Source organism: Sinohyriopsis cumingii, chromosome 7 (assembly GCF_028554795.1).
Source record: "Sinohyriopsis cumingii isolate HCF-2022 chromosome 7, ASM2855479v2, whole genome shotgun sequence".
Taxonomy (NCBI): domain Eukaryota; kingdom Metazoa; phylum Mollusca; class Bivalvia; order Unionida; family Unionidae; genus Sinohyriopsis; species Sinohyriopsis cumingii.
The window spans coordinates 48,913,755-48,931,850 of NC_142967.1; the positions used below are offsets into that span (position 1 = coordinate 48,913,755).

Genomic DNA, 18,096 nt, shown 5'->3' on the forward strand with positions numbered 1-18,096 from the left:
AGACATGTATGATCATACAGCATTTTACCCTATACTATCAATAAAATTGGTTATTGGAAATTGAAAATTTTCAAATTCCGAATAATATAATGATTTCCAAATTTATTTAATGTACAGTATAATATTAAACAATACTACTCTTTCAGCTATTACCATTTTTAGAAAAGGATTTTACACAATGTGCAAAATCAAAATGTTTCCATAATAATGATGTACTACATATACATTGTACTTGCTTTTAAGTCCAGTTAACTGCAAACTGCATAGACCCAGATCTGCCAGCAAATCTGGGTCCATGCAATTTATTAAGAATGGACCGCTCCGGTGGCCTTGTGGTTAGAGTGTCTGCCTCGGATGTGGGAGATCGTGGGTTCGATCCCAGGTAGAGTCATACCAAAGACTTAGAAAAACGGTACTAACAGCTACCTTGCTTGGCGCTCAGCATTAAGAGGTTAGTGTTATCACTGTTGTCATCATTCTTGCAATAGCTGTCATCACCATCAACAATTATTTTTGTTATTGTGTAGGTCAACCATTAGGACAGCACCACCACCATCAATCATTATCATATTGTCAAATGACATACTGGAAGTTCTGGGTCTAAGCAGTTTGTCGGGTAACAGTGACTTTGAAGATAGGTAGCACTTAAAGTAAAGAAGAATCCTGTCGATTTGGGGGTCATATTTCAAAATCAGTGTTACAGCTATTTGATAAATGGTTTCTGCACAATGACTTGCTCCTCAACAGTTACTAAACTGTTCAGATAGCTTGCACTTGGAGTAAGCAAAAACTGTATTTGATTTGCAGGTCAAAAGGTAAATGATCAAGGTCACTATGACAAAGATAAATAGTTTCTTTGTAATAACTCAAGTTTTCTTGTTTCTACAATTACTAAACTTTGTGATTGCTTTCATTTGGGTAGGGAAGATGCCTATTGATTTTAGATTCAGAAGGTCAAAGTCTGGGGTCACGTGACTAAAAGATGAGAGATGGTTTCCACACAAAAAAACTTCTACACCGTCTATAATCATTAAAATTTGTGGATGGCTTGCACTTGGGTTAAGGAAAAAGTCTTTATTTTGGGGATCAGAAGGTCAAAGACCATGGCCTACATAACCCATAAAAATGGTTATGCACAATAACCTTACTTCTACATAACAGACCTTATCCAAACTTTGTGGATAGCTTGCACCTGCGGTAAGGAAGATTTCAAGTTTGGGGCCAAAAGAACAGGGGTTAAAATCATTTGTGACTGAAAAAAGAAAAGTGATTTCTGCACAAAAATGTCAGTTCTTGACAAGTTGACTATGGATGAAAGTAGAAATGGTTTCTGCACAATAACATCAAGTTCTACATCACACACATGGACTAAACTTTGTGGATGGCTTGCACTTGGTCTATGGTAAAAAAAAGTTTTTAATTTGGGGTAAAAAAAAAGTCAAGGTCATTGTAACTGAAAAAAGCTGTTGCATAATAAATTTAATTCTGGACCATATACCTTGACCAAAGTTTGTTCAGGACTTGGTCTTAAGGTATTAAGGATATCTATAGATCCGAGTCAAAAGGTGAAGGCCAGGATCACTGTGGCACAAGGAACAAGCCCCTCAAAATGAATGATACTCTTCTATCTGAAAAGAAATCAAGGAATACATGACAAGAACCTTTCTTTTTAATTGCAGAGTGCTGAAATGATCTCGGATATTATTGCGCTATAACATTTTCAAATTAGCCAGTGTTGCAGCCATTGGATTTAGGATCGACACCATTTTCATTTAGGACATGCTAGACATCATTTGAATGGATGGAAACTCCATGTTCATATAACCATCCATTCAGGAGAATTAGATGAAAACACTTTTAACATGTTTATTGAGGCAGACATATTTCAGGTCAGATCAGCACTATGTATAATAACTAGTTAAACCCCATGTCATTATTTTACTTTACACTCCATTTTAACATTTTTATTTTCTTTTAATTTGCAAGGTACCATTTAACACTAATACATACATACATACATACATACATACATGCATACACTCACACACATACATACATGGACTGCTCCAATGGCCTTGTGGTTATAGTGTCGGCCTTGGATGTAAAAATGGTACAGCTGCCTTGCTTGGCACTTAGCATTAAGAGGTTAGTGTTAATTGTCAGCCTAGTGACACGATAATATGACTGGGTGGGACTTGATGCTACATGTCTACAGCATGATGCCCAGTGAGACATCACTATAAACTGTGACACTGCAGAAATCATATTGATATGACTGAAATTTTGTAAAAGCTACGTTAAAAATCACAAGCACACACGTACATGCATGCATACATATTGATTCTGGGGTGTAGAGATTATGATTTTGATTCTGGAGTGTAGAGATTATGGTTAAAATAAATAATAAAATAATGGTTTCCATGGTTTCTGCACATTAACCAGAGCTCAAGGCTGCATACAGTGTACCATGACCAAAGGATGAGGTCACTGAGACCCATACTGGTTTTGGGACACCGAGGACTATTAAACACTGGATAGTTGTATCGGATTTGTTATTTTTATTCAGTGATAGGTAAAATTAACTTGTTATACTAGGATGTTAGGTAAGTTGGTCAGAATGCTACATGAAATGGAACACTTCATATCTTTTCTTTTATTCATTATGTGTCAAAGTTTGATCTAAGGATCATTCAAACATATTACTTGGGGGGGGGGAGGTGTTCTACTGTGCTTCACAGAAGATGAAAAAGGACACAATGTTTTCAAATAAAGTAAATGTTCTTGTGAGAAAAAATCAAAGAATAAAACTCTTACCTAATGGAAAAGCTAAATTTTTCTTAGAATTACATTTACTTTGAAAGAAATACACATAGGAGGCTGTGCTTAGCTTAAAACATTTTGATATATAAATAGTTTTTTTATTATTACTGATCATAATCTTTGTAATTTATATATTCTATTTAAATTCATGTAAATATGCTAGTTTTGTTTGCATACAGATAAATGCAAAGTATTCAAGGTCATTTTCACAGTATGCCTCAATAATTGCACCTCCTTCTTTTGGATCAACACTTGCATAAAGATAGAAAACTTCTAAGCAAACGTACCCTAACAAGCCTTAAGGGAGGAACCACAAAAGCCAGCCTGCACATCATGACTTTCTGAGAACTCCACCATGCATGCCTGGGTGTATCAATCATAGTATGTGTTGTGGTTGGGCATCACAGCTACTAAAATCATCCTTGCACATAATGGGTTTCAAAGAATCTCTACCACGCATGCCTGGTGTATCAATCCTTGCATACCATGTGACCGAGAGGTACTGCTGCTGAAATCTGCCTACATCATGACTCCGTGAACACCACATCACTGCCATTAAAATCATCCTTGCACATAGTGAGTTTCGAAGAATGTCCACCATGCATGCTTAGTGTATCAATCCTAGCATGCCATGTTCTTGAGGTACTGCTGATAAAATCTGCATAGATCATGATTTTTGCAAACCCCCACATCACTGCCAAAAATCCTCGGTACACATGATTTTTTAACTCCACCATGCATACATCAATACTAGCATGCCATGTGGTTGGGAAGTAGTGCTGCTAAAATCTGCCTCAAACATCATGATTTTCAGAGAACCTCACATGCATACTTGGTGTACCACTTAAGGGAGTGGGTGGGTTATAAATGTTTTATTGGGAGTGACCATGTTGGGTGAATTAAATAACCTCCAGAATGAGGATAAAGTTCTTACCACAGACAAAACAAACAAACACTGCTGGCATGTGTATACACATGATTGGGATGCTATTCATTAAAATAATTGGTGTGCTCTTACGACAGTGAATTTTAATGAAATAACCCCAAAATAAAACGTGTATGTACATAATCTAGATATTATGTACAATGCAGTATGTATATACTGATAGGTATAAATTCAGTATGTATATATTTATGTTGTCTCTTATCATGTTAAATAATTTCACAATTGTTTCTGCTTGATCTTTGTTGCTTTTATTTCTTTATCATAAAACTATTGGACACCGCTCTGGTGGCCTAGTGATTAGAGCGTCTGCCTCAGATAGGGGAGGTCACTGGTTCGAACTCCAGCCAAGTCATACAAAGATTGATAAAAATGGTACTAACTAAAGAGCTGCCTTGCTAGGCACTCAGCATTAAGAGCTTAGTGTTAAGACTGGTTGGCCTGGTGTCATGATAATGTGACTGGGTGGGACATCATGCTATATGTCTGTGGCATGCCTCAGTTCTAGACATCACTATAAACTGCCACAATGCAGTCATCGAAGTGATATGACTGAAAATTTTGAAAGCTATACTGAAAATCCAAATCACGCTAAATCTATTTGGCAAAGGTTTGTGTGTATGTGTGTGTGTGATTTGGATTTTTAACATAGCTTTAACAACTTTTCAGTCATATCGCTATGATGTCCCACCCAGTCACATTATCCTGACACCAGGCCAACCAGTCCTAACACTAACCTCTTAATACTGAGTGCCAAGCGAGGCAGCTGTTAGTACCATTTTTATGAGTCTTTAGTATGACTCAGCCGTGGATTGAACCCACAACCTCCCACATCCCAGGCAGATGCTCTAACCACTAGGCCACCGGAGCAGTCTGTCAAAAGTTTAATGAATTATCTGTGTTTACAGTTAAGTATTCTCTTTTCTATAAAAGGAAATGGTTGATTTGTCAATTTTTTCTCATTCTACTTTTCTTTGATCTTCCTGATGATGGCTTAAATGATATGTCAGTTTGGAAAGCTCTTCATAATACTGTACTGTTCATTTTAACTTGATATACTTTATCTACTTTATATTGTACCATTATATTTTATTGATTAATAATGAAACCAAAATACACTATCAAAGAAAACAAAATCACCCTGTTCTTGGCCACAATTTGGTAACTTGCTGTCAGCAGTATGGCAGTTTTTAGTGATGTCTAGCACTGGGGCATCATGTTGCAGACCAGTCCTAACACTAACCTCGTAACGCTGAGTGCCAAGTGAGGAAGCTGTTAGCACCATTTTTGTAAGTATTTGGTATGACTCGGCAGGGGATCGAACCCACGACCTCCTGCATCCGAGGCAGACACTCTAACCACTAGGCCACCAGAGCAGTTTGGTATGGTGTTACACCTAGCATAATCCATGCTTTAGCCAAGGGAGGTAAGTTAATCTCATTTTGACAATCTTAACTCTTCATTAATTTTAAAAGTAAATTTCAGGAATTCTGCTGGAGAAAACTTTACCTAAGGTAATGTTCTTTAGAATAACAAAAAGCAAGATAAATTAATATATTCTGAACCTTTCTATTAAAGTTGGTAGGATTGTTCATTAGAACATGCTCTGGGTGGCTCTCCTAACAATACAGTTGTTTCCATTGCAACAATATGGAAAACCCAATTTCATTTTCTTTTGCAGAATGGCTAAGCCAATTTTGATCAAAACTGGAAGGATTATTTTGTTACACGTTTTTTAAAAATCACGTCAAGGATGCCTCCCCAGTTATGTGTGACATCCTCAGCAACCACCTGGAAAATCTATTTTCAACTTCTCCAGAATGACAACCCATTTTGATTAAACCTGGTAGGGCTTTTTCGTAGGATATCCCTTAACATAATGAAGTTCAGGATGAATCCATTAACAACAGTGTGGCTTCCATAGCATCCAGATGCAAAACCTTTGCAGTAAGTACTTCAGAATGACTAAGCCAATTCTGTTCAAACTCTGGAATGGTTCTTAGAACATGCTCTACCAGAATTTTGTCTGGGGCTTCAATTAACCCATATTTCATGGTCAACTGTTCTTGCATTTTTCTACTTGACAGTTGCCAGCCAGGTGAATGATCTCAGGCCCATTTGGGCATCTTATGATTTATAAACTGCATGTAAACTGATTACATTAAAAATGTCTAGTGATCCATGAAATGAAAGAAAAAAGGAAAAGCTATAGAATGCAGTTTAATACATTTGTACAATATCTGAAATAGATACTAGTTTATATTTAACATTCAAATAAATACATATATGATTTAAGTAAACAAACAAACCTGCTACAGCAAAAATCTGCATTGAAAGATTTTGTTACTGGTATGAACAAGCACTTGCTAGTAGTTTCATTGATGTAAAAAAATAGATATAAAAAAAAAAAACCAGAACAATATTTACCAGTCTGTAAACCCCTAACCTGTTTATGGCAACCACTCCTAGCTGGCCATGTGTGTTAACATTCTACATAGATTTGACTGCTTACGAATGGATATTCTCATCCACAGGAAGTTTCTGTATATGAATGACAAAGCAATAAGAATGAAAATACTGTATATACCTTTAGTTCCAAATTTTGGTATTGGGTCTGTTTCCTCTCTTTTATTTAGGGCCTACATGTGTGTGTGATTGAGTCATTATCTTGTGAAACATTCATCAACAGGCAACTCTGGAGGTCATATACTTTGTAGTATGAAAACTAAAAATTAATTAAGTTGGTCAGTGATTTATCAGCTATAGAGAAAATATCCTGAATACCAAAATGCCAAAAGAAATACAGTCTGACTATACCTCCCCTTTTGTTTGTAAACCCCCCCTGCCAATTCCAGTAACAAAAAGTATAAATTTGATCAGAAATGCACAAAACTGACCAGTGAGACCCTAACACCTTCATCATCTGCATGTTTCACACTTAACAGAAGTTTTAAATATAAACGACGGCCATGCTCGAGATCCATTTCCAATTCCTGGACAGGTCCATTTTCAGCAAAGGAGTGTATGCATGACTACACATGTATGTACATAGAAGGAAAATACTAAGTCATCTGCTTCCGATATTTGCAATGTCAATACAAGGTATGGAAAAGAATAACAAGTACAAATTTGCCTTTCACAAGTATTTAACAAGCAGTGTAATTTCTACATACATGTACATCTGAGCAAAGGATATAACTCTAAGCTCTCAATATTATGATAATTTACAGAATTATCTGAGGATATCAACTTGCCCTTAGTGTACGCAACTTGGTGCCATGTTAGTATGGAAAGTCTGTTGAGCATGAAGACGCAGAGAATGCTAGTGTTAGGGCCACTCTGGTCTTAATCAGGTTTGAAATTATAAATCAATGAATGAATCAACTAAGTTCTGTGCATTTTTTATTACATTAAAGATTACCAGTATTGAAATCGGGTGGGGGGTGGGGGGTGTTATAAACAAACTGGGAGGTATAGTTGACTATAGTCATAAAGAATGACTGATTAAATGATGGTCAGTTTAGGTCAACTTCACTATTTAATTATGCAGAGTTTGTGCTACAGAAGAAACTACTGATGATAAAATCCTGACTGACTTGGTTGCTGACCATCTGTTTGATAAAAGTATGGCCAGGTATACATGTAAGGTTGAGTAGAGATTGGCAGGGTATCACCTTCCTGAACATTTATAGCAACTGTATTTGAATTACCGTTTGAATTTGGAGCATGGATTGGAAGGAGAGTATTGGGTGAACCTATTGGAACAACTTTTACAGATGGAATACTACTTGACAAATTGTGCCGCTTGTTCTGCTGCAGTAAAGTAATGTCCATGGTTGAAAGAGATGTTAATAAACTCTGAGAGTGATGTTTCTGTTGCATTAATGAATGGGCATCTCCTACCATTAGATTCATAACTGAAGTACAGCTAGTGCTGGCTCTGTCTACAGGGTTTGAAGAACTACTAGGGTTATGTGACTCATTTTTGTGTACAGCACTGATGCCTTGTTCAGGTTTCACTTTACCAGTATTACAATAGGATCTCTCGGAAAAATATTTTGAATGTCCAATCACATTTTCAACAGCATCATCTTTCTGACTGGTCGAATAAGTAACGTTCTCTGATCCGCCTTTACTGTGAATTTTCATGTGCACTCGAAGATTATCAGCACGTGAGCAGGCCTTTCCACATATATCACATACAAATTTCTTAACTTCAGTATGCACAGATTTTTGATGTTTGGATAGTCCACCTTTGTCAGGGAAGCAGCGACCACAAGTCAAGCATTTATATGGCTTTGCCCCTGAATGGCGTCGTTCATGTGCCTTACACCTTTCTTTTGTTTTAAATGATTTACCACAAACAGAGCAAGTATAGGGAGTTTCAGTCTTGTGAACATATTTGTGAGAGTAAAGTGTTGCATAGGTTTTGAAGGATTTTCCACACTCGTTGCATGTAAAAGATTTTTCTTCATTATGCACTGCTGTATGTACATCAAGTGTACTTTTGTACATAAACTGACGCCCACAAATATCGCACATGTATCGAGTCCCATCTTCCGTGTGACGGCGACGATGAGCCTTCATGAGGAATTTTGTTTTATAAATCTTGAAACAAACATCACATTTGTATGATTCCCCTGACGTATGTTTTGACTCCGTGTGATATTTCAGGGCCTGACTATTCACAAAGCCCTTGTTACAGACATTGCATTGAAAAGGCCGCCTATCTCCATGGGACATTTCATGCATTCTCAAGCTTGTAAGATATGAAAATTGTTTTCCACAATCTTTGCAGAAAAACCCTTTTCTTTCCCCGTGAAGCGCCTGCATATGAATTTTTAAATGGTTGGAGGTCAAATAGGTTTTGCCACACAGATTACATGCATAAGGCCGGGTCCCTGAATGCTTAAGCAGATGGAGCTTTAGGCTGTGGTTGAAGTTAAAGGAGGCATTACACTCAGAACATTTATATGGCTTTTCATTTCCGTGAATGCCACGCTTGTGGTGGTACAATGACTCTTTGCTGGTAAAACATTTACCACACATGTCACACTGCCAACGTTTTAATTCATGAATGTTTGCTATATGTCGTCTTAAGGCTCGTTTTGATTTATACTCCTTTCCACAATTGGGACAAACTGTTGAGTTATGGGCTGTTTCACGCCTCACATTCAGCTTAAGTGTGTTTTTACCTGCTCTTGTTCTGGCTTTTGAACTACTGAATGGGTCTTTCTCTGACCTCCTTTTTGATATCTTCCCCCTAAATTCATCACTAGCTTGTGTAGCAAATGAATGAGTTTTAACAGTTTGGTTCTTCTTCTCTCTAGGTGAAATTCTTTTTAAAGAATCTGCAATTACTTTTTCATGTACAGGTTTTCGACCCCTCTTTTTTCTCTTCACAGTTGTGAAATTTTTATCACCAGCTGCAGTGTCAAGGTTAACTTTGTGCTTTTTCTGCATGTGCTGAAGAAAGGCAGCATTAGATGGACAAATCTCATCACAAAATGTGCATATGTACACATTACCAATATCATGCTCTTGGCGCAGATGTTTCTCCGCAGCAATCTTTGATTGGAAATTAGAGGGACATAAAGGACATTGGGAGCCATTCTCCTTCAAGCCTCGTTTATCTTCTGCATTAGATGAGGGTGAACTTGGGATCACATGTGTGATTTCATCTGCTTCTTTGTCATTTCCAATGTTGTTATCTATCTCGAGACCTCCTTCTTCCTTTACAGTTACATTTGATGCAGACTCTTCTGAAGGAAAACAACATATTATATAAAATAATTCAGTAGTTATGAAGATAAGAAAAGACAAGATTTCGTTGGAAAATGGGATCAAATGCATCATCTGCAAATTTATGACATGTTCAGTCCCAATGAAGCAACTGGCTCAGTTACAAAGTAGACACATCTACCCCATGACAATGCCAATGGTCACAACTCATCAAAGTCCCACTTTCAGTTTTTTTTAAAATCTGAAACTGTCATTGTGGTGATAGCCATATTAAATGTTCAATTCTATAAGGAAGATATATTTCTTTTAGGAGCCACATGCTGTACAAGAGAGACATCAAAAGTAACCATTTTTGTCTGACAGACCACTTTATACTGAATGCAAACTACAAAAAAAAACAGATTAGTGAATGAAACAGAATATTAGGTACCTGATGCTACCCATATCTCATATGATATGCTTCACAGGTAATAATGGAAAAACTAGGATTTTAATTCATTCATAAATTAAAATATTATATCTTCTGTGCAGGCATACAAACCATGACAATTAATAAACACCTCTCTCACTTTCATCTGACCTCTGCTTCTTAGTTATGTAATATTTGCTTAACCGGCAGTGGTGGAAGAAACTAACTTTTGAATTCAGAAATAAATTACCGTGTTATATATTTTGTACCAACCAACAGTACATGACAATTTAGATGTTACCACTCTCCATATAACCTTTTGCCATTTATAGCTAGGTCATTTGGTTGATTGTAATGCAGATGCAAAGCATGTGAAACGATATTCTACATGGTATTTGATACTCAGGTTACCGTACCAAGAACTAAACTAAAATAAGATGAAATGAAAGATATGAACAATATCTAACCAGCTAATAAGAATTTATTATAATGTGCATATTATAAAAGAGGCATCGGTATAGTGAGGTATTTTACAGCCAGGGATAAATTACTCACGAGAGACGAAAAAACATAAGCACACTATGAGAGAGGGATGAATTACTCCCGTCAGATGAAAACACCATACATATGATGTGAGGGTAGAATTACTCCAGAGAGATGAAAACCATAACCAGACTATGAGAGAGGTATGAATTACTCCAGATAACATGAAAACACCTAACCACACTATAAGAGAGGGATGAATTAATCCAGAGAGATGAAAACACCTAACCACACTATAAGAGAGGTATGAATTACTCCAGACAATATGAAAACACCATAACCACACTATGAAAGAGAGATGAATTACTCCAAAGAAAACACCATAACCACACTATGAGAGAGGGATGAATTACTCCAGAGAGATGAGAATACCATAATAACACCATAAGAAAGAGATGCATTACTGCAGAGATGAAAATACCACACCCATGCTATGAGAGAGAGATTAAAACTCCAGAGAGATGAAAACACCATAAGCACACTATGTGCAAGGGGTGAATTACTCCAAAGAAAAACACCATAACCACACAATGAGAGATGGATGCATAACTCCACAGAGAGATGAAAACACTATAACTATACTTTGAAAGAGGGATGAATTACTCTCAAGATGAAAACACCATAACCAAGCTATAAGATGGAAATGAAGTTACTAAAGATATATGAAAACACCATAACCATGCTCAGAGGGATGAATTACTTGACAGATGAAAACACCAAAACTACAAAGAATTTTAAACGAGAGATGAAAACACCATAACCACAAATTTGAGTCATTTATTATGCAGGAGATATGAAAATACCATAAGCACACTATGACTGAGGGATAAATTACTCCTATGAACTGAAAACACCATAACAACATTATGAGAGAGGTATGAACTACTCCAGAGATGGAAACACCATAACCACACTATGAGAGAGGGATGAATTGCTCCAGAGAGATAAAAACACACCTTAACCACAATGTTAGGGATGAATTACTCCAGTGAAATTAAAACACCATAACCACATTATGAAATAGGTATGAATTGCTCCAGCGTGATGAAAATACACCTTAACCATGCTGTGAGGGATGAATTACTACAGTGAGATGAAAACACACTTTAACCACACTGTTAAGGATGAATTACTCCAGTGAAATGAAAACACCATAACCACATTATGAGAGAGGTATGAATTACTCCAGAGAGATGAAAACACCATAACCACACACATGGGTGCCCGCAGGATTTTTTGCAGAAAGGGTCAGTTGGTCATGGCCTGGAGAGGTAGATGCGTAGTTCCATGCATAAGCAGTCTGAAACTATATCTAATATTTACCAAGCATTTTGAACAGAATTTTGTGACAAAGTTTCAGCTTCATCTGCATGATTAAACTTGTTGAAATTTTTATATATATATATATATATATATATATATATATATATATATATATATATATATATATATATATATTTGCAGTATGATTTCCAGGTGGGGTCACATAACACCCCCCTTGACCTATGCTGTGGGCACCCAAGACCATACTAAAAGAGAGGGATGAATTGCTCCAGAGGAAAACACCATAACCACACTATGAATGGCATACATATACCACAAGTCTGAGGGAATTTATAGTACAATGAATTACACAGGATCATGAAAATAACACAACCATGCTATGAAGCAGCTGTATAATAAGGGATTTTATAGTGAGGGTTCAATGTACATATAACAGAAACTATTGTCTTGTTAAATTCCTCGATAGAGATGAAATTCCACCAAAACCACAGTATGAGAGGAAGCAGGGACTTAACAGTGTATGTACATTTGGCAAAACTTTATTTATCTATATTTCTCAGATGAGATGAAACACTTAACAGACAATGAAGTTTAGATAAATGAATAAATATTTAAGACCAAATCTTCATGTGCACTGAGAAAAAAAGGGTGTGTGTGTGCAAGGGACCTTATACCTTACATTCTCTAATAAAATCCATTGGCTTTTATTAGGTCCTGAATGCTGCATGTTTAGTCCCCAACAATGGCCAACAGAATGGTTTCTGGTTCTGAGCAATCAGATACATGCTATACCTGCACCTTACATTTGCATATGTCACTCGTAACTATCTTTCCACTTTAGAGTTGAGAAGACCTGCCTGAATCTAATCATGCCCCTTTTAGTAGATGCAAACTGTAATGAAGGAAGAATCGAAGAATCCCTCTTCAAACAGCAAATGATGTGCATTTTCAAAACATCTACTGTCATTCTCAGTGAAAAATTCTAGTTCACTAAAGTCTGTATAAAAATTGCATTGCAAGGTAGAGACAATATCACCAAAAGTGAAAACCCACATACCAGCTCTTGGTTCTAACCAATGTCAATACTCGTTTTGTAGGCAAATTTCTTTCTACAAGAGTACAGCTTTTAAACAAGCTGTCTGCCTGACCAGAGTTAAAAAGAACATACCTGCCTATATACTCACTTATATGTACAACTGCAAGCTGCACAGACCCAGATCTGCAATCACATAATACAACTGCAGATCTGGGTCTGTGCAGTTTGTTCTGAGTTATTATTAGAAGAAACAATATACACACTGATCTGTAGGCACATTATGCTATGGCAGATCAGTTTATATTTTTGCAGTTTGACTGGACTTACAAGCAAGTATATACAGTATATGTATTTACTTAGTTAATTACTGCTCCCATGGCCTAGTGGTTAAAGCGTCTGCCTCAGATATGGGAGGCTGCAAGTTCAAACCCCAGCTGAGTCATACCAAATATGGTACTAACAGCTGCCTCACTTGGCTCTCAGCTTTAACAGGTTAGTGTTAGTACTGGTCGGGTGGGTGTCAGGATAATGTGACTGGATGGATCATCATGCTACATGTCTGCGGCTTGATGCCCCAGTGCCTAGACATCACTATAAACTGCCACACTGCAGACATAGCGATATGACTGCAAAATTGTTAAAGCTACATTAAAAATCCATCACACATACACATACACACTTAGTTAATTATGCCACAAATATCCTTACTTGGTTAGGATATATGCAATCTCGTGTAAATAATATGATCCATGCATCTCCCTTAAAACGTTACTGGCCAGTTTTAGTTATTAATGTGACATTAAAGCGATTCAAGAATGAAAAGGTCACTCTACTATCATGTACAAACTGGACAAAACTTGATACCTTATCAACTGACTTCCTTACATATATCCTTTTTACCTACAGGTAAAAACAAAAACACTATTCTAAAGCAGGTTTACAAATTGTTTGTCTCAAGGGAAAAATGTTAGATCAAATATTTTCAAGAAATAATAAATAAAACATAGTCAAAGTGAATGAAAATACCATCAAGTTGGGTTTATCTGAATCTGACTACCCCCCCCAAAAAAAAATGTTCAAATAAGCCATGCAGTGGCCTGAAATACACAGTTCTTACCAGGCACACTGAAAAAAGAAATCCAAATACATGTTACATGTACTGTGAATATTGATAAGCACAGAGTCTGAGTGACAACAATTAACATTGGATCAGATGAAAGAACAAGACTCCAGTGATACTGCTGTTCACTTTTGCTATTATACATATACTGCTGTAAAATAAAATCTTAAAATGTTTTTAAATTTTCTTTTTATGTCACTAGAAACCGTCGAGAAAGGCCTGTGAATATATACTCTGTTGCTTTTTTGTAAGAAGTCCATCAATTCTGTTACTATTTTCAGTAATACAATTTTTTTTTTTTTATACAGAGTGGACACTATGCCAAAAATATGGGGTGGATTAAAAATTTGTACAAGCTAGAATGCAGTAGTTGTACAAATGTATGTCAGACTCAAATGAGGTCAGAATCTATTTGTTTTAAATTTTGTTGAATATGAATGTTTATCCATAATTAATTTTCAATATCATTTTCAGCATACATACTGGTATGCTTTAATGGTACAGCTGTAAGTAATGGCAATTGTACTTGTCAAACACTTTACATTTTGAACATTTTCAAATGTATTCTGACAATGTACATTAGCCAAACCTTAAAATACTAACCATTCACATTAGAAGCAACAGACTTTTTTCCATTGATTTCATTTACATGTCGAGGTTTATTTTTTGCTGATGATTCTTGTTCTGTATTAGATTGAAAACATGTTCTTGGAGGCTCACATGTTTCCAAAATGTTTTCTCTAAAAGTTTCTGCTTCGAAAGTGTCCTCTGCTTGAACTCTGATCTCTGTTCCTGAATCAACAACAAAACTGATGTTGACCTTGACCTGAATAGATGAGGAAAACTTGACATATTTGGAGCAATAGATTCTTAAAAGCATCAGGAGAGACCTTTTTACGTCTTCCACTGGATCCATGATTGATCTCTTCCAAGGCTCAGAACTTCAAATCGGCCATCATGATCCTGAAATATCAATTATTTATCATACATCAGGACACTCAGATCATATGTGATGAATCAAAAGATTAAACACTTTAAAGGCAAAAATCAAGATGATGAAAAGAGTTATTGACTTTTGGATCCAAATGAATGATTGATTCTTTTGAATTTTCAGTTGGTTTTGGCATATGCAATTTTGTGACATCTGTACCGACATAAAAATCACACATGGCACTGAAAATCTTTCTTTTCATTCCTATAACACTTTTTTGAACCAAATTTTGTAAACAACTAATTTCTTTTGCTTCATCATGTAAGAATAACAATAACACACATTTTGATGTGTGTAAACATTGATTTGCCAATGCACTCAGCAAACCTTGGACTCAAAACTTTTCCCTCATGCTCAGGCAAAACCTTTTATCTGGCAAAATGTGTTTTATCCCAGTATAATATTGTCATTATAACCCTGTCCATAGGAGACATGAGGTGTACTGCCTTAGAGGTGAGACCACATGATACATGCTGTTGTAAATAGGCTATTCATGGCAGCCAATATAAATGGTGGAGGAAGAACCTGGGAAAACCCCAGAAGAACCACCGACCCACAAAAAGCTACTGGCAAGCTTTCTCACATACCCACATTGGCCAAACCTAACACTTGAATCCATGCAGATAGAGGTGATATGGCAGTGATCTGTAACAGTGAACGTTTTAGACCACTCAGGGCCCGCCAGGATAAATGTAATTTTACTAATAAATAATGATGTGATCCATGACCATAACTGCGTTATAACATTGTACCATGTTATAATGATGCTCCTTATAGTGCTGTATTATACAGTAAAGATTTTATTTATAATGTTTCACAGAGGACTGGCATTTTTATAACACTTTATCTGAAAAACATTATGTTCAAAGTCATAGTTGACTTTTCAAAATGTTTATGTACTTGTCCGTATCAAAGACTTTGGGCATAAACAATTTATACCTGTATGAGTGACGCTGTCTAAATTTTCAAATGACATTCATATTATATGTATAAATATTATATCACCAAAATACTTTTCTGATAAGCCAGTAAGTTTAACCAACCAATAAAAGTGTCAACTGACATGTGCATGTATCAGTGGGTGAATCTTACAAATCACTTTTATGTGAAAATATCTTTGTTCAATAACTAATGGGGCCCCGAGTGGCCAAGTGATCTAAAGCACTCTCTGTTACGAATCATTGCCATATCACCTCTGTCTGCGTGGGTTCAAGTCTCCGATTCGGCTAATGTGGGTATGTGAGAAAGCTTGCCAGTAGCTTCTCTTGGGTCTGTGGTTCTTTCTAGGGTTTTCCCAGGTTCTTCCTCCACCATTAATACTGGCCACCATGTATAGCCCATCATGTGCTGAAAAATGGCATTAAACCCTACAAAAACAACAACAACAATAACTCAACAGTTTACTTTGAGATGTACTCAGTCAACATGCTGGTACAGTAAGGATGTTTCTTGTTTCTAAATTATTTAGTAAGAAAAGAGCAAAATAAAAACATTTTTTTAAATGCTTTAATTGCATTGAACAGGCAACTTTTAATTCTAAATTACTGAATATGACTTATTAAACCTTTGTTAAATGGTGCCTTTGTCAGGCCTGTTATTTATCAATGGGGAATGATGGATTATCACTCTTTTGTTACCCAGCACCTGATGCTAATCTGCTATTAAATATGGCTGCAAGATAGGAAAGCTTTTAATCGGCTTCTTTGCAAAATCCATTAATAAAAAATGGTCCCGACTTCAACTGACAATATTATGCAAATGATGCTATTTCACCATCAAAAATTAACATTATTACCAATAATGCAAAAATATATAAAAGACTTCTTCTGACAACTGTTAAGAGACCATTCAAAGGGGGCGACGGCTCTTCGTTTTTCATTTCTGGTTTTCATATAGCTTGTAAAGTTCTGATTTATAGCCCCCCCCCATTATATCCAATATATTAGTTGAAGAAAAAACATTTATCTCAAAGTATTAAAAAAAAATCCCTGCTCTAAATAAAATTCCAGGTCCTCTTACCATCTCCAACCTGAATATTAAGTGGGCAGTTTCAAAATAGAAAATGTTATCCCACATTTGATTGATAGTAAAAACAATATCAACCATAAATAAAAATAATTTCTTTCTACACAGTAACCCTTGTTGAAACTGCACAATTAAATTTAACTCCAAAATTTGAAGTCATACTGCAAATTCTTCTATCCAATGCAAAGACTACAACTTATGCTCCCTCTTTTATGAAAGCTTTATGGAAATTGAATGGTTTGTATTCTCTTATAGATCGAGCCCAACTGCTAAAATAACTGCATAAAATGCTGATAGATCTTGGTTTATATTGTTAAGAGAAGGCGTAGACCCTGATTCGCTAGTGCATTATGTGACAGCTGATCTGGCCAGATATTTGCTGTTAGCAATTGGACTGACATTTTATGTTGAGTCTATACCATATAGATGAGATTTGGTTTCAACAAAGGTTGTTCATGGTCCATGGCCCAAAATTCTTCCCACATTATTAGAGACTTCAAATACCTGTATACGTCGTGGGTGCATGTACATACTGTTCTTGGACCCTCTCTCTCTCTCTCTCTAAATGCTGATATCTCGAGTAAGTGTTCGAATTCACCATTAAGGGGACAAAAATCAAATACCAGAGTTATATAACTTTAACCCAATAATCATATAGCTTGTTTTGCATGCTATTTACTTAATTTAGAAAAATGACATATATTTACCCTACCTATGATCTCCCTCATAGCTTTTGTCTACGCCACACACAATGACTGCTCCCTCAATCATGAAATTCTGAAATTGCATGCTCCCTGTGATCCAGGGCAAGTCAAATGTGTGTTAAGCCATATAAGCCGATACTAATCCCTAAACAATATATACTTGGTTACACGGCTTGAATCGTTAAAATAAAATGTAAATATGTCTTGAGAGCATGTGAATGTACCCTCTACATAGGCTCTAACTTTTCAAACCACTAGGTTCCCATGGGACCAGAAACTCACCAAAATTTGGCATCGACCTTCCCATTTTTGTGTAGATGGCGCTGTGTGATTAACAAGAGGCTACTCGATTAGTAAATGTAAGTGTCGATATGTTTATGCCCCCTGAGAGAGAGATTTATTCAAGACGATGGTGGAGAAGGGTCATTTAAAATATAAATTCTTTTATGTACCTGCTCAACAGACTAATTCACTCATTC

At 36.2% G+C, this 18,096-nt stretch overlaps 1 protein-coding gene across 2 annotated transcripts; it reads right to left on the minus strand.

Moving 5' to 3' along the window:
- Positions 1-6,338: 6,338 nt before the first annotated feature.
- LOC149795177 (uncharacterized) lies at positions 6,339-17,941 on the minus strand. Of its 2 annotated transcripts, none has more exons than XM_089964896.1 (3): positions 17,900-17,941; positions 14,501-14,860; positions 6,339-9,525 (listed from the first exon to the last, which is right to left on the minus strand). In XM_089964896.1, exons 2-3 carry the CDS (start codon positions 14,811-14,813, stop codon positions 7,334-7,336), a joined length of 2,505 nt encoding a protein of 834 aa, XP_089821022.1. In that variant the 5' UTR covers positions 14,814-14,860; positions 17,900-17,941; the 3' UTR covers positions 6,339-7,333. The 2 variants fall into 2 exon arrangements, with proteins under 2 accessions (XP_089821022.1, XP_089821023.1); XM_089964897.1 differs by lacking the exon at positions 17,900-17,941 and adding an exon at positions 17,626-17,851.
- Between the last annotated feature and the right edge of the window lie 155 nt (positions 17,942-18,096).